This window comes from Rousettus aegyptiacus, unplaced genomic scaffold (genome assembly GCF_014176215.1).
Source record: "Rousettus aegyptiacus isolate mRouAeg1 unplaced genomic scaffold, mRouAeg1.p scaffold_m13_p_4, whole genome shotgun sequence".
Lineage (NCBI taxonomy): Eukaryota > Metazoa > Chordata > Mammalia > Chiroptera > Pteropodidae > Rousettus > Rousettus aegyptiacus.
In genome coordinates this window covers 630,933-652,644 of record NW_023416307.1, presented here as the reverse complement: position 1 = coordinate 652,644, position 21,712 = coordinate 630,933, and the positions used below count along the sequence as shown (strand labels likewise).

The following is a 21,712-nucleotide window of genomic DNA, read 5'->3' as shown; positions in this document are numbered from 1 at the left end:
TGCTCACTGGTGGGGACGTGACTGGGCTTGCCCCGGCCGCCCAGGCGAGCCAGGCAGCCTCGTCCTTTTCCACATAATCTTGCTATTAAAATTGATCTTCCTGAGACTGGAGTGGCAAGTGGCTATTTCAAGCTTGTTTGAAGCAAATGTAACTAACATTTGAACTAACATTTTTAGAGATAATTGAGATTTTGAATCTATAAAGATAACTCAAAAGTAAATATTGTCATTACTTAGTTGGGAAAAAAAGAATTGACTCCAAGTGCATCACACGCACGGTTTCCTAGGTCAGGGCAGGCGCTGTTCCCTTGGCTCCCTGCAGACTCGAGTCTCAGCTCCATGGAGTTGAGCAGCGTAGGGGGCCGACAATGACTCCAGTCCAAAACACCCCAATTCTGTTTATTTAGCCATCTGCCTGCTCCGCTCGACAAATATTTATGGAACATCGCTGTAGGCTCAGCACTGGGCCCGGTGGCCAGGGAACCGGGGACCACAGAGACCTCAACCACCAGTCCATACCTGCAAACAGAGAAGGGACAAAGATCGCAGCGGGCGGGCTGGGTGGGACTGGCCAGGCCCCTCCCCCGGACTTGGCTGTGTTCCCTCGCACAGGCCCCTCAACCCACTCTGCAATCAGCTTTTGAATCTGTTAAAGGAAAACAAAGTCCCTTTCAGAAACTGTGAAGACAGGAGGGGGTCTAAACCTTCTGGGATTATAGGAGAGTAATTGTGATTTATGTCAATGGTCATTGGTCATTGGCAGGTAAGGTGACATTTCTAAGAATAAAAGTAATTTCCAGTGGCAATAATTTAATAATTATTTTAGTGTTGTGTATTTTATAATGCAAGGGGATAAACCTTCATGGTTACTCCATGGCCATCCAGGAAACCCCAAAGATAGTCCAGATTTAAAAGATCTCTTCCTATTTTTAACATAAAAACTTTGTATTACATGAGACTCAAGTGTCCACAGAGAATATATTTAGTCTTATTTTGTAGTGCAGTGGCAGACTAGGTGAGGAAATTTTAAATGAACACAGCAAATCATTTGGTTGGAATGATTTAATCATTTCAAAGGCACAAAATATAGAGATCTGTCATTTTCGAACTATTTTATCCCTTGTAGGCTTAAAAAAAAAATCCTAAAATAGCAATTACGCATGAAAGTAAGCATCTATAAACTAAAACTGAAGGCTTACAGCGTTAGCTTTAAAATACTATACATCTTATCAGAATATTAAATACGGCAAAATGTATATTAAATTTCCCATCTTAATGAGCTGTAGCAATCTTCTTAATAAACAAACCTGATCCATCATTTTGTAAGCATTCAAAGTCTCCCAAATGATTGAGCCCACAGCAGTGTCAATAACACATCCATGGAAACTTTTATCCAAAACAAAGTTTCACTTTTTAATACATTTTAGGTAAAAATAAAAGTGGACCGATTTAAAGAAAAACATGATGCGATATGAGTTCACTTATATGTGGGATCTAAAGAACAAAATAAACAAACAGAAACGGATGCATAGATAAAGAATGAACCCGTGTCAGATGGGAGGGCTGGGTGAACAAGGCGAAGGGATTACGGTGCAGGAGTTGGAGTTACATAACAGTCGTGCGCGCGCGCGGTGCAGCATAGGGACTAATCAATCCCGTCATCACTATGCATGGTGCCAGGGGCTACTAGACTTTTGGGGCAGGGGAGAACCACTTCCTAAATCTTATACATGTCTAACCACTGTGCTGTGTACACCGGGAACTAAGGTAATATTGACCGTCAACTCTAATGGAAAAATTAACAATTTTTAAAAAGGAAAATATGAGAATGGTGTAAGGTTTGCATTTCCGAGTGGGAGGAGGCCATCTGCTAATGAATGCGCCACCTGTGAAGCGCCAGGGTGGTCTGCGCCAGGAAATGGGTCGGCAGTGATCGTGAGCCCCCAGCGCGCACCGCAGGGGCTCCAGGCCAGGTGATGGGGGTGGGGGCGCGGAGGTGGGCCCGGAGGCCAGGACTCCCGGGAAAGCGACAGCCACCAGCGCGCAGCGCGCTGAGGGGAGGAGGGGAGGGCCCGCGGGGAGCGCAGCGCCAGACGCCGGGCTCCTGCGGGCCTTTCCCTGAGACTCCCCAAGTCCGCTTGCGCCTGCCTTGCGCGCTGGGCCGCACGTCTCAATAGGCGCCCCTCCTGTCCAGGTCGCCGAGTGTGCCCGGCTCCGAGGGGCTGTCCCCTGCACGTGGCCATTTAGCACTGTGCGCTGACCCTGCCGAGCTGGGCCAGGGCCGGGAGCCGCCTCCGCGTGCCGCCCTGGGGACCGGACCGACCCTGCAGGCCGAGCAGAAGGCAGGTGCGCGGACTCTGCTCGGCGGGCCCCAGCACGGTGGCCTGGGCGCGTTTGCCGGTCCCCCACCCGGGCGTAGGGGGTCCCCGCTCAGAATGACCGCGGGGCTCCAAGGAGACGGCGCGCCGGCGTGTACCGGGTGAGCGTAACAGTGCCGGCTACTGTCACTCCTGGTGGGCGTGCTGCTGAGCGAGCTGTGAACCACCTTTGTCCCCCTTAAGGTCCCCGGAGCAGCGCGCCCCCGACGCAGCCCGCGGGGCGAATGGCTCGCTGCGGGCCTGCAGCCAGCCTGGGGCTGACGGAGCTCCGGGCTCGGAGCGGGGCCAGCCCCTCCGGGGTCCTCCCGCTGGACCTGGCCGCGGGGACCGGTCAGTGGGGCCGGGCCGCCGTGGGCGCCCCGCCCGCCCCGCTCCCTCCCTGTCTCCCCGCCCCTCCCCTCCCTCCTCCCTCTCCCCTCCCCCTCCCTCCTCCCCTCCCCCTCCCCCCCCTCTCCTGCCCCTCCCACCCCCACCACGTCCCCCTCCCTTTCCTCTCCCCGCCCCCGCCCCGCCCCGCCCGGCGCTCCGCCAAGCCCAGCCCCCCCTGCCCGGCAGGCTCCTCCCCGGGAAGCAGGCCTTGTTTTCCTTCCCGGGACGAGTCCCGCTGCTGCTTGCTGGGCCGCTTTTGCGCGTTCCCCGCGTGATTCGAGTGGGATTTGCTCGAGGAGCGTCACTTGTTCAGTTCCGCGCTTCTGCCCTCGTTAATTCCCAAAATGTGATTCGGGAGAGCAGGGAGTCGGACACGGGACCCCTGGCAAGGGTTGCCGGAGCCGCCCCTGGAGTCGCGGGAGACAGGAAGTGGGGGGACTGACGCCCACTAAAACTTTTCTTGAGGACATATTTTCTGTCACATAAACCTCCCTTTTCAGAGCTGCCTCCTCTGAGCCCAGGGGTCCCACCCCTGTCCTCCGTGTCTTCCTGTAAGATCATTCCTTCCATGCCCTGGGGACGCAGCCCGTAGAGACTGGAGGCCTCGAGCCAGAGAAGCGCCCTGAGCAGGTGCTTGGTGAGTGGCAGTTATAAAACCCCGGCAGTGCCTGAGCCCTCACCCTGCGCCCCTGCCCTTAAGTGTTGGGGCTCCTTAAAGCCAAGCCCTCTTCTCCCTCACTAGCCACCCACACTCCCCGGTGACCTCGGCCGGGCCACTGTCTGAGTTTCCATCTACTCGGCAAAGACTCCTGCCTTTTACCTCCAGCGCCAGACCCCCAAAATTCAGCCTGGCGCACGCCCTCAGCACAACTGAGATGAGCCTCTGTGATCTTCACCCCCCAAACTGGTTCTTCCCAGACTCCCACCTCCGAGCGTGAACTGCCTTCTACTGTGAAGGCTGGAGCCCAAAGGCGTCTGCAGCACCTCGTCGACCCCTAGAACCAGTCCATCGCCAACAGCCCACCCTCGACTCGGAGAGGCGAGCCCGCCCGGCGTGCTCCTAAGGACCCCCGTCTGGTCCCGCCCATGAGCACAGGGCCAGAGGGTGCCCAATATTGTGGATCAAGCTCTGAGTACCCGTGACCCCGGAATCACAGCCCAGATGTCCCCAAGCTCACCCTCCAACCGCAGCACACCGGTTCACCCTCCGGGGTGACTCCACTGTGGGTACGAATGCCCCAAGGCCCCAGGTGTGGCCAGAGAGGCTGTTTGCAGGGGACGTGGGGTCCCCCGTGGGCCCGGGAGGCCCCCCCAGGCTGGAGAGCGTGGAAGTGCGAATGCCCAGCTGGGAGCTGGCCCCTGGGTCGTGAGGCGGGCTCTCACGGCAGGAGGACAGAGCGCATTCTGACGTTTTGCCGGCTCGACTGAGGACTTTCGACAGTTTGGACACGGGGCACGTGGGCCTGAATTTGTTCCCTTCCCCAGCAGAACTGTCAGCACGGTCTGGTCACCAAGACGCTAGCTCTTCCCTCGTTAGAATCTCCTGATGGAGCTCGGTGCCCCATGCCAGCCCGTGGCCTAAGTCCTGGTCATTCCCAGTCTGGGTCAAACACAACTCCCCCTCCTTCAGGATGGCATGCGCCTCTCTAGCGCCATCCCCTAGTCTCTACTGCTCTCAGTCATGCGCCTTGCTCCCCCCACCCCCACCTCTCACAGATCCTCGGACTCAAGCTCCCCAGGGCCTTTGCACAAGCTGTCCTGTCTGTCGGGAAAGGTCTGCTGAGGTCTGGCTCACCCCTACACTCAGCCCATCTCCCGTCTTCCCCCTGTGCTGGCTGGGAAATTATTGCTTGGCTATCACCATGGGAACATGGCTGTTGCCATGGGAACATAGGCTATCGCCCATAGGAACATAACATTCTAATAACAAGCTTTCTGCTTCTGTACCCCCGCTTGCAGACCTGACCTGTGGGTTGACAGGTAGTGAATAGACGAAAAATAGACCTTTGTATTTAGACAGAATGAGGAATGGGATTTGGGGCTTAAAAACCCCGTACCTCTACATTTTGGGGCTGCTTAATGTGGGGTCTGCGTACCCCTGACAGACCCAGCTGGCTGAATAAAGAGTGTGTTTCCTATAACTCACTGAGTTCTGGTGGTCTGTGCGTCTTTTGGAGGCAGGTGGCTCCAACACCCCCAAGTCCCAGACTCAGCCAGAGTCCTCTGGTACCAGCTCACGGGCGGGTGGCTGGGTGCATTACTGTGTTTATTGGGGGTGCTGCTGATTGATGCCTGGCTCCTCCACTCTGGGCCCCTTGGGGCAGCGGCTTCTGCACTCCTCCGGCAGAGGCGCTTGGATGGCCCCACCCCGCCCCCTGTCCAGGTTCATCACTGACCACCCCGCCCGCTCTGTTCCGGCCTCACTGGCCTTTTGGCTTTCCCAAAAGCCAAGTGCCTGCCTTCCTCAGACCCTCTGCTGGGTGGGCTCCTGCCTCATCCTGCGTGGGCCACACCTGCGTGGGCCACACCTACCTTCGCCTCTTTCTGCTCAGTGTTACCGCCTCACCTACGCCTTCTGAGGCAGCCCATCTAAACAGCACCAGGCCACTCCGACTCCATGCCACCCCATCTCTGCCGACTCCCCCTAAAACGCTTGATGCTTCGTTACTCAGGGGTGAGTCCTGCCGGGGTGGCCTCCAGGATGCCCCGCGGTGCCCGGGCAGACCGGAAGTGCTCCCTAAGTCAGACGTTCCCAAACGTGCTCCCCTCTCTCTACAGAGTCCCTGGGCTGAAAGGAGTGGTCAGCAGTTTCCCTTATTAAGTTAGGATCAAACAACTTAAGATTTATGAGAAAACGATCTGGCGGTTCCTCAAACACTTAAGCATAGAATTACCGAATGGTCTAGCAATTTCACTCACAGGGAAATACGCCAAAAGGACTGAAAAAATGCCACGGAACTGTCCCCTTAAAAACGGTTACAACGATACATTTTATACTTTACCACAATTAAAAGGTTAATTTTATATGATATGAATTTCGCTTTGATTTTTTAGAAAAGTATTTCTGTTCTAACAACTTAGTAGCTGTTTTGTTTTTTTTTCTTTAATAATTCACATAAATTGAAGAAAAAAATTTGCCATTCTTCGGGAAGCACAGTTACGGGATGGCCGCACGGCTTCCCACACCCGGCATCGCTCGGGACCAGGCCGCCCTCGTCTCTTACCCCACACTGACGTTCACAGCGTGATTGCTCTTGAAGGCGGCGATCACCTCGAGCCCAACTTTGCAGAGACAGGGCATCATCCAGAGGAGGGATGTAGCACAGTCTCATGCTGCAGGTGTGAGTTACCTGGAGTCAGCCTCCCGCGTGGTCCCTGACAGACTTCGCTGGTTCCCTACAAAACGTAACCCCCACGCCCCCGGCGGCAGCTCTGTGAGTGCTCGGTGCTCACGCACGCTGGCGGGTTTGAATCACAGGGCAACGTGAGCCCATGAGACGACACGAGCCTAGAATTTTTAAATGATGAGAGAAGCCGACGGCAACCGCGTCACACAGGGAGACGGCGGCTGCGTGACGGGGGAGAGGTGGCCGCAAAGCGTGGACCGGCAAGGAGGCCGGAGCCTCTGGGAGCTGGAGCGGGCGAGGGGCCCCCCGCCCCCAGCCTGAGCTTTCGAGGAGCGGGGCCTGTGACACGTGGACTCCAGACTTCGGGCCTCCGGAATTGTGAGCAAATGCACTTTGTTGTTTGAGCCTCCGTTCATGGTGCTTTGATGGGGCGGCCCCAGGAAACTAGGACACCCACCTAGATCGATGTCCTCGTCACAGTTACAAGGACCCTTATTTTATCCAAAAACAAGAGACAGTGATTTTCTCCACGTCCGTGCTGGACCTGCAGCCAGCCGACAAGCCCCTGGGGGCCTGTGATCATTAGCTTCACACGTCAACGCCTGTCCCGACCTTCGGGCGGAAGGCACAGTGCTCCTCCTGGTCTCTAGCTTGCCGATTCCCACTGCAGATTTTGGGACCCGTCAGCCTGCGAGACGGCGTGAGCCGATTCCTGATAACACGCACGCACAGACGCATGCATGCACGCACGCGCACGCACGTCTGCACACACACGCACGCCTTATTGGTCTGTCTCCTGGGCCTTAAAGCGTTTCCGTTTCATGTTAAGCCTGTTTTCTAAAGCTAACCAGTCTTTTTACTGGCAAAGCCGGTACACTCCCCTTTTTGCCGGCTGTTTTGTGGTTTATGTTTTGTTTTTGTTTTAACGCCATTCCCAAGCCAGCACCGTGAAGGCGCTGCAGCAAACGCACGGGCAGCCTCCCGTGCTGGGACAGGCCCCTGGCAGGAACGAGCCGAGAAATCGGTTCCCTCCTCCCGAAGCTGCACGGGCCGCATCGAAACGACGTCGGGACGGGCCGTGCGAAGGCTGGGCCGGCCTCCCTGCCCTGCTCCCCGCGGACGGAGGGTCCCCCTTTCTCTGCCTCCTCTCCCCGTGCCCCCTGCCCAGGACAAGGCTGCACCCCCGCCCCCCGGGGAGTTGCCGCCCCCCCCCAGGGCTGTGGGGCCCGCCCGCCTGCCGCTCTGCCAGCGGGGTCCCTCCGATCGCTGCTGCAGATCAGGCCTCACCAGTCAAGACGCTTCTCCCCAAGATGTCTATGCGGAAAGGAATTCTCCCTGGGTGCTTCTCACACACACCCTGGCGGCTGTGCCAGGTCCTCAGGGGAGCGGTCCTGCGGGGTGGCCACCTGCCATCTGTGGGCCGAGCGTGGGAACTGCAGCCACGTCTGCTTGGGAGTCAGGATGACTCCCAACCAGCCACTCGACAGGTACGCATGCCGGGCGCTGTCCGCGTCACAGAACGTCCTGCCGCAGTGAAACCCCAGGTCCCCGGCCCGAGGCAAGCAGGCGGCCGGGGCCGGCCCACGGCATCCCAGCTCTGCGGGCATCCCAGCCCTGCGGGTCGCCGAGTGCTCCTGCCTCAGCTGCCCGCTCTGTAGAACGAGGAAGGAGAAGCCGGGGTCTCTGTTTCACAGAACCGGGGGGATTAAATGAGCCTGCGTGTCTTCAGAACAACGTCCGCTGCATGTCCCGCGCCCGGCGTGTGTCAGCTGCCTCCATTCTGGGCTGCTTTCATGAGCTTTCAGTGATGCACCAAAAACACCTCATCTGCCGCCTCTTCCCACCGAAGTAGACAAATATAATAATATCGAATTATATCAAATATTTAATTAAAGAGCAAGTTACAGGCATTAGCATAATGAGCCCCATTTCTGTCCAAATGTTATACAATTTGTAAGCAAAAGACTAGAAGCAACCCAAATGCCCCTCGACGGGGCACTGGGCGCCTTCCCACCACTCGCCCACATGGAGGAGTACTACGCAGCCAGGAAAAGGGGCACAGTCTCTACACACAGCTCGGCGGCGATCACAGGTCTCTGAACAGATCGAGGTGGAGGGGAGCAGAGCACACACCGTGCAATGCTGTTTACCCAAGACAGGCGGAAACTAGCAACGCAGCCGGCTGTCCGTCCGAATGCGTCATCTAGTTAGCTAGCTGTCATCTACCTGTCATATCATCCCTCCATCCGTCCGATCTGCTTGTTTTAAAAGCCCTGGGAGAACCACCCGTCAGTCCAGTGGGGGCCAAGCTCACGGATGGCGACTAGAAGGTTCTGGGATGCAAACGCAACATGATTGATTCATCGCGTGTGTCTTGTTTTATAGATTCGACTTTGGAACCACACACATATTTTGTATATTTATAAAACAAATCAACTTAAAAAAAAATCAATCCCTAAATATCAGGAACAAAATAAGACAAATGAACCAAACGTGCATCCATTGGTGGCCTCCAGACGGAGAGATGGAACAGGACTCGGTGGCCGAAAGCGTGGACAACGGAGCAGGCCTATTCCGAGCGGCTTTAAACCGTGGACGTTTGAAAGCCACTCCTAGTGGAAAATTAGACTGAGGATGAAAAGAACCACAAGAAAGAAAGAAAAGAGCTTTTCAGTCATCGTGCTGTGGGCGTTGCTGTTTGGAGACCAGTGTGTGTTGAAGGATGAAGGAAATGTGATATTCAAACTCTGCCATGACCTGTGTCACGGCGAATGGAGAGTTCGTGGCGAGAGGACGGAAGTTAAGGAGTGCTGAACTTGAAAGGGACTTGCCAGCACAGAATAGTCAGCAAAATTAACAGAAACGGATAATGCGAACCTGCTCACTTGAGCTTGTCGCCTGTCCTAATGCGAGTGCGCGTTTGGGGACACTGCTCTCTTCCCGCTGTGTACCTCCTGCCAACGACCTTTATGTAAACGTGGAAGTCCCACGTCTACCAAAGTGAGATGCGTTATTTCACACGGTGAACCTTTAGGCCATTCGAAGACCAAAAGGTGTAACCTATCGTTCAGTTTATCGACAGTTTCTTAAAATGCCAACCCCTCCCCAACTGACCGGTTGCTTCTACCATAAACAACAATGGGATTAGCATGAGTTCTCGGTTTTTATTATTAAAGGCCAGCAGAACATACTCACGTTTCTATAATCATATCACCATTCAAAAGTTACGAAACACTAGCTCCAAGTTATACATGGAATCAGTCCTGCGACAATGCAGGTGTCCGTGCTTTCGGCCACCGAGTCCTGTTCCATCTCTCCGTCTGGAGGTCTGGGAGGTGCGTGCAGTAAAGTCGCCCCCACCTACCCCGTCCCAGCACGTGGGTCAGGTGACGTCCCGTATGCTTATGACTTTCTGAGCTGGAGGGAATGCAGATGAAAGTGACTTTAATTCACGTGATCTTTAAATTATTTTCAAACGCACCTGTGCTTTGTGACTCGTTTCATTTGTACTTTAAAGCTTAAACAAACAATGCATTATTTAAATGCTCGTTTTTAATTTGTTGAGGGAAAAGTCAATATTATTAAAGAACATGGCTCAAATATATGACCTACCTAGGGGGAAGAAAACTTGAGGTGTGGCTGTGGAATCATGAAATAAACAATTCACTGCATCAACCTTTACGCTCAGAGGCCCCCGGGGCTGACGCAAAGGCGGCCTGCTTGGCGGTGCGTGCGCCCGCGCTTACGCCTGGACGGGACCCAGCGGCTCCCACTCAGCCGCCCTGGGGCCCTTCGGGCGGCTGTCAGCAGGACGCACGCTGACCCACTGTCCGCCACACGGAAGACCCACACGTCCTGCGTCCGGGCCTCTGGGGGCCTCTGCGGAGGTGGCCAGCGAAGCGCCTGGGCCCGGCAGCCCCACCTGTACCCGAATGACTTTCAGGTTCGGCTGAAACTGCCGAGACCTCGGGGGACATGTCGAGTAACCGGAACGTCTTACGGATTCTGGACTGGGGAGAAACCCAGACGCCATCGGCAGCAGGAAGTACAGCTGTTCTCGGAATACATCGCGCGCATCGACTACTTGCAACAGGTGATCTGAGAGCCGGCGATGGAGAACAGGTCAGAGCGCCTCTGGCGTCACACAAACGGAAGGGGCGCGGAGCACACGCGGCTTCCCCAGACCCCAGGAGAAAGGTGCCGGGGGCCCCTCGGGCTGCGGGGCGCGAGCTTCACGCCTGGGACACCGAGCTGGAAGACCCAGGTCACGGATCCGGCTCCCCAGAGCAGCTTCCGGGGGGACAGTGAGGTGGCACAGGGGACAGCGCGTTTCCCACCGTCCTGCTCCCCTGAATGACACGACGTTACGAATTCACAGGCCCCAAACGAGTTCTCGTGGTTTATTATTTCAAAATAACCGAGGGGCCCGCGAGAGCGTGGCGGCCACTGCGGCTGGACCAACGTCCCCCGTGGACGCAGCTGTGTGTCGGGCCAGCGGGAGCGCCGGGCGCTCCCCGTCGTGACCGGGGCGGACGCGCAGAACGATTTGGAGTCGATGACGAGGCCGAGCAGAACGTCGTATTTTTGCCTCATTTCCTTCACGTAAACAAATCCGCAGCAACTGTCCTGAGACAACCTGAACCCACCGTGCCTCAGACGGCAACCCCGTAAGGCCAGAGAGGTCCACGGACAACGCAGGAGGGACTCCACTTTTATTCAGAGTTCTCACTCACCATGATGGGAAGTACCATTAGGTATCTGTTTTTTAAATAACAGTGCAGTACCCTGGGGCCGCACAGCCTGAATTAGGTTCTTTAAAAACATCTGATGCATTCTTCCCTACGCACAAAAACAAACTTCTTTAAAAAAATAAAACTGTGATTTAAAAGGCCTTTATTTCATAGGGAAAAGGAACAAAAGATAAATGCTAGCGGATGTTTAATCGTGTTTGGATTTTTTTAGTTGGTCATTCGCCCTTTGTATTCTGCAAATGCAAAAAGAAATCGTCAGTGATTTTTTAAAAAATATTTTAGGAACCCTGGCCTTCTGGATAATGGCATGGATTCCCGGACCCCTTATATTTGAAGAATGGAGACGATATTTTAGAAAGCCTATCACCTCTTGCCAAGTTCTTTTGATGAAACTATTATGTAAAAAGCAGTTAATTATATACATAAATAACATAAAAATAATTATCATAAGTTAAAAAGTCGACGGTTCAGCTGAGAGGAGAGAGCTGGGAGTGTCGGAAGAGCTGTGTGACCGTGACCGTGACCGTGACCGGCAGGAGACCTGAGGCCCGAGTGCGGCCTGGGCAGAGTTCAAGTTCGTGGGGCGTGTGCTGCACAGAACACATTCTAGCCCTACCCTCCAAACCTCGCCATCGGAACGGAGTGACGTTGTGAGGAGGCTGCGTTTTGCAGAACAAACTGTCCTCAGACGCAGCAGCAGCGGAAGGTGACGCCAGCCTTGTCTACCCGCCGCCGCCCCAGTCAGCATTGCTCCAAGATGGTCTCCCAACCCACAGGGGTCTGGGAGCCGGGGCGACCGAGGAGGGCAAACGCGTCACTCCACTGCGGAGGGCACCGCAGACCCTCGGGGAGGGGACCCACGCCACTCTTCCCGCCCCGAGTCCCCAGCGGCCGGCCCTGCGCCGCGCCCGCCGCCCCGGGACAGCCGCGTCCGGGCGGCGGGCTGTGGTCGGTCCACACGCCACAGGTCCGTTTCATTAATGCTCCCACCAGTGAACGGGCCGCCTCCACTCTCATCGCTGCTTGGAAGAAAATTCTACCTTTGTACTTCAGAAAAACTATGCTTTTTCAGTTTGGCAAAGAGCCGAGCTTACTCCCTTTATAGAAAATTGGTCTTGAAACATCAACCTTTGGAACTGAAGTTTAAACAGAAAGAGACAGGAGTCCCTTCCCTGTTCTTCAGAGGATTTGAGCAGAACCTCGGTCACAATAAATACACGTGCATGGCACGGGGTCCCGAGGGGACGCCACGGTGCCACCGGCAGGGACGGCCCGGGGCCTCCCTGTCGCACACAGCTGTGTGCCCTCCGGTGTCTGCCAGTGTCTGGGCAGCTGTGTAGAGCTGGACGTGGACCAACTGTCCTACAGTGCAAACGACTTTAGCTTAAAAAAATAAAACATGGCCACAACACAGTCTAGAATACATAACAAATGCTTGAAATACAGTGAAAATAAAGAAAAAAAAATTGATCCTGAAAATCAATCCACATAGTAAATGACGAAGAGGCCCTAAGCCTGGCTCGCTGACCTCATGTGACCCGTGAGGGACAAGCTGGCCAGCTTCACACCTGGTTTCAGCCCAAGGCTTTCAAGCAAATTAGACTCAACTCAGATTACAAAGTAGAGACCAAATGTTACCTTAGCTCCACCTGCTCATTTGCAAAATAAAAAACCCAGAAGTGGACGGAGCTGCCTTTCCTGGGCGGTGCCCGGCCTGTGAGGAGTCTGCGCTGACCATGGACCGTGAGATGTAAGACGACCGCTCACGCTCCTAGTAACGCAGCACTCGCCTCCTCGATTCTGCTTCTTGCATTTCGCTTCCCGAACCCCGAGCCCGTGTCCCCCAGACCCGCTTCGCTGGGGAGGCTGGGGCACGGCCAGGGCCCCACAGCCTGGCGAAGGCGGAGCCCGGCCTGCTCCCGCTGGCCACCAGGGCCGGCCGCCCGCGCTGCGCCGAGCTGGCTGCTGGGGTGTGGGCGTCGCTGCGAAAGCCGGGCCGACCTCGCACGGCAGCGTGCGGGCTGTTCCTCGTCTGGTGTCCAGCGAACGCAGCTCGAGAGCAGTGCGGGAGCCCGGCCGGGCCCCGCTCAGTAGCCGTACATCTGCGGCTGCGGCTCGGCCGGGCCCTGCGGCTGCGCCGGCGGCGGCGGGGCGGCCTGCGGCGGCGGGGGCGGCAGCACGTCGGCCTGCGGCACCGCCCGCCAGGACAGCTGGTGCTGGTCGCCCAGCTGGCTGCCCAGGGGCGTGATGGAGTTGACCAGCGTGGTGAGGTTGATGAAGTGGGCCACCGACTGCGGGCTGGAGGCCTCCGGCTGCGGGTGCAGCTGCACCTCGCTCTGGCGGCTGTGCAGCATGGCGGACCCGCCGACGGTGTCAAAGGTCACGGTCAGGATCGAGTTGTCCAGCTGCAGCTGGCGCTCCGGGGTGGCCAGGTGCCCGACGGCCACCGGCTGGAGACTGGTGAACTGCGTCCCAGCCGCAGTGGTGATGGGCGTCACGGTGATGTTGGTCAAGCCGACCGAGCTTGACGGAGTCGTCACACTGGGGTCACCCAGAGTCACCACCACCTGGAAGGGCCACACGCAACACAGAAAGTTATCAGCTTCTGTGAGACAGAAGGCCACAGAAGCGTCTCTGGCCACACCTGCGACGGAGGCCAGGCTGTCACGCCGGACGGACCCTACGCCCACGGGAGCACATGCGCAGCGTCTCTCGTGACAGATCGGACCAAGTTAATTTTGTCCCAGAACAAAAACTCTAGTGACAAGGGAAACGAGACACAGAAATCATCATCAAAGCCGTCTCGGTTCTCATCAGAACCGAGAAACAAATGACTTCACCAGCCAGAAGAAAGTCAGGAAGTTCTCTCTCCCCCGCGCACCCGCCCGTCCAAGCCCGTGAGCAAGCTAACGGGACAAGGGACGGATGGCCCGGACCAACAGCTAGTAACAGAGAGCAGCATCCCTCACGCAGAGGGACAGGCCAGACAAACAGAAGGGTGTCTGCAGCCGGGGCTCGCCTCCGAGATCACAGAAGCGCACCCCAGACTCATGGACGAGAGACCTGGGGGGCCGCGAAATGGTGGGATGGAGGGGGAGCAAATCGGGGATCCCATTACAGGAAGCAGGCTGGTGGCCCCAGGCGTCCTGCCTGCCGCCGGCCCTCTGGACGCCCTTCGGTGTGCAGGGTCCCCGCTCCCTGACTGGTCAGCAGAGGCCCCCGGCCCGAATGCGCCAGAATGCCATGCTGCATTCGTGACAGGCGGGACGCCGAGGTCCGCACTGGGAGACACCGAGGGCGTGTAAGGGAAGTACGGGACGAGGGCTGACGGCACGCACAAGGTGCACACGCAGACCGGGCACCGGCGGCCCCGTGCCCAGGCAGCTGCCGCCCAGTGACTGGCCCCGACCCAACACGAGCAGCATGGCCACCTGCTGGATGCTCTGGACGGCGGAGTCCGTCTCGTCCCCGACGCCGCCTGTGAACGGGGGCTCCTTCTCCGCGTACTCGCTGAAGGCCGCGTCCTCGGGCCCCGGCGCCCCCGCCTCCTCCTCCGGCTTCTGCTTCCTCTTGTGCGTCCTGCGGGCGGCTTTCGCGGGCTTCCCTTCCGCCACGTCCTCCTGCTCCAGGCCCAGCTCCGGCTGCGGGAAAAGCATTTCCATCAGTGTTGGGGTCGACAGGTTCTGTCCCCACTGGGGGCACCAGTGTGGTCCCAGCACCGTCCCTGGACACACTCCCAGGTCAGCAGTGAGGCTCCTGGGCCACTGAGCCGCCACAGGAAACAGCGTGACCACAGCTTGTCTGCCTACCTGCATTTCTCATGTCTCAGAACTGGGGCATGTTCCTGTTGGCTTCAGTTTTTTTTTTCTTTTTTTAGGCGACCCTTGGTTGACCTCACAGATTGCAGGGACCTTGTCAGCTTATAATCCCTTATTTTTATTTATTTTTTACGACTACAGCACCTGGTCTTCCTAGGTGGTCTCCCATCCAAGTACTAACCAGGCCCGACCCTGCTGAGCTTCTGAGATCAGGCGGGATCGGGCCTGTTCAGGGTGGCATAGCCGTAGACGGTTTTAATTTTTTTAAGTAAAAGCAATTACATACAAGTCATACTTCCAAAAGCCACATTTTGAGCTAAAATACAAACATTTCTAAAAACAAATTTAAGGTGCCCTTTCAGCCCGGTGAGCTCAGCCTGAGAAGGACAATGCTTTCACGTCAGACTCTCGGAGAATCGATCCTGGACCCTGGACCCACAGGGTCTGACGGGGGCACGGCCATTGTGGGTCGGGGGCCTCTGCGGCACTGCAGGGGGCGGGGACAGGTGTCCTCCTGCTCACCAGCACGGCCCAGCACCTGAGCACCGCACTCCGAACGGTTAAAGAGAAGGAGGTATGACGGCAATTTGAAAGTCACTGACCACTGACATCGTGACACGTTCTCTTTATGATTAAAGGAAATTTTTATAAAGATCTTGACTAAAAACTCCTTTAAGAAGTTCGTTCGTGTAACACACTTCAGGTTGCTCTGCTTTTAACAACCTAGTCATGCCAAGCTTTTCCGGAAACCACCCGCGACGGTTAATTTAAGTGTCGCCCTGGCTGGGCTGGGGTGTCCAGCTGTGTGGTCGAACGTCAGTCTCGCTGTTGCCGTGACGGGGTTTTTCAGAGGAGGTTAACATTTACAGCAGTGGACGCTGAGTCAAGCAGACTGCTGCGTTGTGGGTGGGCCTTATCCAATCAGGTGAAGGCCTTGGGAGAGAGGAGACTGAAGTCCCTGAGGAGGAGGGAACTGCAGTACCGCGTCCTCCCTGGGGCTCCAGCCTGCCGCCTGCCCTGCAGATCTGAAACATGCGGCCCCCGCGCCAATGAGCTGACTCCTTAAAGTAAATCTATCCCCACGCTCTGCACGCACGCACGCGCACACACCACTCACTGTTTTCTCTGGAGAACGCTAATCCTCGATCTCGTCTCCAAGATGAGACGAGTCAGGAATCATGAAACGGAAGCACTGGGAAGTCACAGAAACTTAAATGCCCTCGAGAAGACTGACCGGTGAGAGCTGGGGTGTGGAGACAGGCGGGGTGCACCCCACGGGGCTCCCCGAGGCGCCCCGCGCGCGCCCGGCCCTGGGGGCCCCACCTCCGGCAGCGGCCTCCGCCCTCGGCGCTCACCTGCACGATGCCGATGGAGGAGGCGTCGATGGTGGTGGTCTCCGGGAGGTGGTCCAGGTCGTCGATCCTCACGGCCAGGACCTGTGGGGAGCACGAGGCGGGGGGGGGGCGGGGGGGGCTGATGCCGTCGCTCCTGACGCCCCCGCGGGCCCCGCGCAGCGCTGGCCTTGGAACCCGGTGTCCGGAGCCCCGGCGCACGGACGGCCCCCCACCCGCCGGGCGCCGCCTCGCGCCCAGCACCTCCTCCCTGCTGTCACCCCGCACACGTGCGCCTGTGGTGAGCGACATTTCAGCGAATCTCCTCGTCTCAAAGCAGGCGCAGGCGGGACGCGGCGCCGTGAGCCTGGCCCCGTGCCGCACGCGCTTCCTTCCTAATGTCGCCGCCGTCCAGGCGCTCTGCCCGAGCCCCACCGCCTCCCCGTGCGCCGCCCTGCCTGGCCCTGCGCTCGCCCCCCAGGCGCCCCTGCGCCCCCCACCCCCGACCTGCTCAGGGGCGTCCCACCCGCTGCCCTCGCTGCTGCGGCGGCTCAGGTGGGCCGACCCGGGAGACGACGGGGCGTGTGTGCAGAGGGAAGGACGCGGGGAGACGCGGGGAAGGAGAGCAGGCGCGGAGCAGGGGCTCGCCGCGGGAGGCCACACGGGGCCAGGGAGCGGCGAAGTCTGTGCGAGGCCTCCTCACCCCCGCGCGGCGCGAGCGCCTCCGCGTTTCCGCCCGTGGAAAGGGGACAAATGGGAAGCTGAGCACCGCGCGGCGGGCGCGGCCACGGGAGGAGGACGGCGGGCAGCGTGGCTGTGGCCTCGCGCTCACGCCGAGGGCTGGGCCCGCCTCCGACAGGGCGGCGGCGTGGCCGTGCACGCGCCGGGGCCACGTGAGTGCCGACGGGGGCACCGGGGACCCCGCGTGACCGCGACGCGGAACACTGAGCAGAGCCAGCCGCCGGCCGCGAACGCGTCCGCTCTCAGTCTCCGCCACCGTCCCCGTCCCCGTCCCCGTCCCCACTGCCGTCACTGTCGCCTCGACACCTCTGCCACCGAGTGACGTCTGCCCTAGTCGCACAGCGCGCACGTGGGAAGAACCAGCACAGAAGCCAAGGGACCCCCGGCGAGAAGGCCAGAAAGGCTCTCCGCGCTCCCACGTCTCTAACGAACGTCCATCTGAAGCGGAAAGCCCGCGCCTCGACGTCGTCAAACTGACCGACCCTGCACGATCCCGAACGGCGACAGTGGTTCACGCCCAGCAGCTAACGTGCCAGTCCACCTCCGACGACCCTGCCCGAGCCTGCGCTCAGCACCCGCGCTCAGCACCCGCGGGCCGGGCCGCGAGGCCCACGGACACGCGCTCACGCCCGGCCAGGCCCCCTCGGCCGCGTGCTCCGTCCGCCCTGCACGCGTCTACTCCCTTCTTCCCACTTCCCACCCGAGACTGTCACTCGGGCTGGCTGACGCCCTGTGCTGGTTGTTAGCAGACGCCCACTGTGCATCCGAAGCAACGCGGAATGAAACAACGGCAAGCTGACCCAATGGGAGGCCCAGAGAGAACACGCTCGAGGCCGGAGGGACAAAAGGGGCTGCGCGCAGAGCCCCCTCCGCCTGCCAGTCCTCCCCTCCCGGGGCGAGCTCCTCCTGCGGGGGGCGTGCCTGGGGAGTGGGGATGGGGAAGAGGCGACCCCGCAGCGCCATCGGTGAGGAAGTGGCCACTACCCCAGGAAAAGGGCCTCACGGGATGAGCCTGTCCAGCGAGGCCTCTGCGGTTGCCAGGCCGGCCCCAGCCAGCAGCGCACACGCCCGTGACCACGCGTGGCTGTAGGGTCCCGAGGGACAGAGCAGCGTGCACCGTGGGCCCTCCCGTGCCGCCGGGGGAGCCTGCAGTGCACTCGGGGCCGCGCCCGGGATGGCGCCGTGGCTGCTGGCGCTTTAGGGTCCTGTGCTCGACTTTCTCTAGGGCAGCTGAGGGAACCCCAGCCCTCAGCGTACGCGGACCGGGCGGCTCGGGGGACTGGGGAGCTGCCGACCGCGCACCGCTGGAGGGGACCTGGACGGGGGCCTGGACGGGCTGCCGAGGAAGACACGGCGAGGTTCTGGAAGTAGACGGCACAGTCGCCCTCCCCAAGTTAGGGTGGACCGTGCTGTGCCAACCACCGGAGTAACTCGCGCTCATTAACCTACCGCGCGAGAACACGAGGCAGTGACCCACGACTCAGAGCAAAGACCACCGTGTCACCGCCTCCCGCCCTCCCTGCCCGCCTCGTGTACGCCGAGTGGGTGCTGCGGCCGCACACGCACGGCACGTGCCGCACTTCCTCAACGAGCGGCTGCTTTACTCAGAAACCTGCGAACGTTTCGGTGTCGAGCGCACTGTTAAACTGTCGCTAACTCCTCCCGCTCCTCTCGCGGGACGGCGAGGGGCCCAGGGACTCAGCTGGAAGGCACTGGGGGCCACCCCCACGCTGCCTTCCAGAGGGCATGGGGCAGAATCTGAACCCGCCGCTCGTCGACGGGTCGGAGGGCAGCGCCTTCTAAGGCGAACGGCCGCACCTCTGGGATTCAGGGAGGCCGAGTGCCATTTCCTGGCTTCTGACCCGTTCACCGTTTGCCCCGAGACAGCTCGCAGATTATGGTCCTAACCTGCCCCCTAAAGTTTGCCACGGAATATCTTGCTTTTAGTACCATTTTCGCATTGTTCTAACATACTGATAGTCTTTGAAACAGATGACATCGTCCTATTTACAGCATTGTTTTTAAGTACAGTGCATTCTTGATCACTGAAAATGTCAAACTCCAGACAATGTCGCGTTCCTACGTGTGACGTGAACATTGTTCGTGAACAGCTGTTAGCCAAAGTCTCAACTGATAAATGTGATTCACGTGCATGGTTATGTTACATCGGGATTAGAGACCAGTGCTGTTTAGGAATAACTTTAAGAAGTTTTTATAGTTTGTTTTCACAGGGAAAACCAGCCGGATTTGCTTCGCCCTCAAAGAGCACGTCTGTGTAAAATTAAGTTAACACCGGCCGCGAGCTGCACCGGTTTCCGAGGCGAGAAGCGGGCTAAGCGGGCACGTTTCCGCTTCCGCGGCCTGCCTCGCCACGCGCTCTCGCTGACTGCTCACCGTTCGTAACGCACGGCTCCGGCGCCGACGAGCCGGCCGCGCACCTGTTTTCCGGCTGGCATGCTGCCTGTTCTTCTGCACCACGGACATTGCGAGTGTCACACTGCTGGTGTTTCTGTCCCCGGCTTCCTCCCCGCTTTTGTGCTTAGAGCGTCTTCCCCTTTCTGTGATCTGACGGCCACTGACCTGCATGCCCTCCTTCCGTTTTCCAGTTTGCTTCTTTTTAGAGCACAGTGAATGACGTCGTGCCCCAGACCTCCCTTGAGAACGAGCTTCCGGGTGTCCACCTGCCTCTACACTCTCCCTGGGTCCTCAACGCAACCCAGTGATCAGCCCCCCAAATACCACCTGGAGGCGCCCCATTCTGCGCATTTTATGAGCCACTCCCCGGGAGAGACTGGGGAGGGGGCAGGGCGGTCTTCCCTCTTCGCCCTGTCGCCCTGTCACCGCAGGGGGGATTAACTAGCCTTAGCAACAAGCAGGGAGGCTCTGCTCACTCCCTCCCTCACTCAGTGCCTCCCCTGTGACCCAGGGGCACGCGAGCCCAGGCCTCGAGGGACTGCAGGTCTGCAGCGGGCCGGACTGGTCCGCGAGCCAGCATGGCAGGGCCTCTGGGTGGCAGAAGCTGCATGCGGCTGAGGGCCGGGGGACCGGGGGGCCAGGCGGGGGTGGGGGGCCGCTCACCTCAGGGTGCTTGCGCCGCATGTGTCTGCTCATGGAGGCCCGGGTGGACACCTTGGTCCCGCACAGCTGGCAGCTCTGGGCCTCCACCTTGTCGTGGGTGAGCTGCACGTGCTTCTGCAGCATGTACTCGGTGACGTATTTCTTGTCGCACACGGAACACGTCCACTGCTTGCCCACTGCTCACACATGCGTGTGCAGGGACACATGCACACACACACACACGCACAAGGACAAAAAGAAAAGCACGGGTCATGAGCGGGGACGTCCCACAGTCCACAGGACAGGCGGGGAGGCTGCCTCACCCTTTGCACGGGCTGCGGGGTTCGTCCGCCAGGTCGGGGCCTGGGACCAAGCAGCACGGCTGGGACGAGTATGGGGGGCCCCCTCCCTCGCTGAGAGGGGGGCCACGTCACCACTCTGGTACCGGGAAGTCCGAGATTGGGTGTCAGAAGTGGAGGTGGGCTCATTTCTAGGGGCGCAGGGGCCGCCATTACGCAGAGTGGCACCCGACATCCTCAAACGGTCCGCACCGCGGCCTCGGGCTGCCCGTGCGCCCGGCGCACCCCTTCGGGCTGCGCCCCGCTCACCTGTGTGGATGAGCTTGTGGGTCTCCATCGTGTTTCTCTCACTGAACGTCTTCCCACACAGTTCGCACATGAAGTCTTTAATCCCTGCAGGGGACACATGAGTGTCACAGAGCCTCAACGCACACGGGGCGTCTTGTCCCTGACCTGCCTCGGCACGTGGAGAGGCCGCAGGGGACGGTGGACGGCAGGAGCAAGTGCACGCTCGTGCCCACGCTCATCAGAAAACTGGCGCCTGCGGCCTGCCCCGAGGGGGCTCGGCCAGCTCCTTCGCAGAAAGGGTGGCAGGTCGGCTTTGGCCCAGGCCTCGGGGACTGCCAGACGGTCTGTGCTAGCGGAATCTGACTTGGTGAGCTTTACCCTGCGCTGGATCACGAAAACCGAAGGCGGAAGCCACGCGAGTAACACTGAGGCGGCTGCTTTTACGGTTCTGCCAGCTTCATTTCAGTCCTGGGTGGCCCGTCAGTCACTCGGCCTGGGGAGGTCACCTGCAGCCTGGTGAGCAAGCGCCAGGTCACCGGACTGCGGCACACTCCCCAAAATGGCAAGAAGGTAGATGCTGAGGAGGCCTTTGACACAAAGGTCCACCCAACTCGGTCCTGTGCGGATCCGTCCCCTGTAGGCACAGGGCCCTGGGCTCGCTGTGGCTGGAGTAGGGACAGGCGGGGACAAAGGTCACCCTCCTGCTCCAGTGGCTGGCGTAGCGACAGGCGGTGTGCAGTGCGGCGGAACTCAGAGGGCCATGACCCCGTGCTGGGGCACTGAGAAAGACCCCAGAGGAGGTGGTGGCACCCTGGGCGCACTTCCCCAGGAAGGGGACAGCGCGGTTCCGCACAAACCCAGGGACAGTGGCCTGGCAGCCCAGGGGACCCACGCGGGGCTGCGTGCTGGCCCGGACGGCTCGGGCAGTGAGGGAGGAGGTGCCCGGGGAAGCTGGGCCAGGGGCCACGCCGTGCTGCGTCCATTCTGCCGTCCGCATTAACTCTCCCCCTTGCACACACACTCGTCCACGTGTCAACGCTGAAAAAACGAGACCGTGTTGACTGCTGCAGAGGCTTTGCCTGCTGCTGTTCATGAGCTTCTGTGCAAACCAGCATCTTTAATGGGTGCACTGTTTTCTGTGGATGCATAATGCAGGCTCGCGATGGACACCTGAGATGTCCTGGCCGTCGCCCATCCCAGATGATGACCGCTGGCGCCACGCCTCTGGGCCCCCTTCTGGTCACCCATGGGGAGCGGCTGAGCAGCAGGCAAGGACACTGTGAAACCCGCAGGTTCTGCCAAACGCCCGCCGGGAGCGGCTGAGCGGCAGCGA

The 21,712-nt window shown here is 59.0% G+C and overlaps 1 protein-coding gene and 1 pseudogene across 9 annotated transcripts in view; both read right to left on the bottom strand.

Annotated features, from left to right (window-relative positions):
* Positions 1 to 10,479: 10,479 nt before the first annotated feature.
* PRDM15 (PR/SET domain 15) overlaps positions 10,480 to 21,712 on the bottom strand; it is a 51,290-nt gene continuing 40,057 nt past the window's right edge. For 8 of the 9 annotated variants that reach the window (XM_036218570.1, XM_036218571.1, XM_036218572.1 and 5 more), the window contains 5 exons: positions 20,401 to 20,484; positions 19,814 to 19,989; positions 16,019 to 16,099; positions 14,277 to 14,486; positions 10,480 to 13,412 (listed from right to left, as the gene is read on the bottom strand). In XM_036218570.1, the coding sequence (XP_036074463.1) occupies positions 12,933 to 13,412; positions 14,277 to 14,486; positions 16,019 to 16,099; positions 19,814 to 19,989; positions 20,401 to 20,484 (1,031 nt within the window). In that variant the 3' untranslated portion in view covers positions 10,480 to 12,932. Of the gene's footprint in view, positions 13,413 to 14,276; positions 14,487 to 15,285; positions 15,933 to 15,981; positions 16,100 to 19,813; positions 19,990 to 20,400; positions 20,485 to 21,712 lie in introns of those variants that run through there. The other variant, XM_036218576.1, reaches the window with a different exon arrangement.
* Positions 14,796 to 14,914, bottom strand: LOC118602409 (annotated as a pseudogene).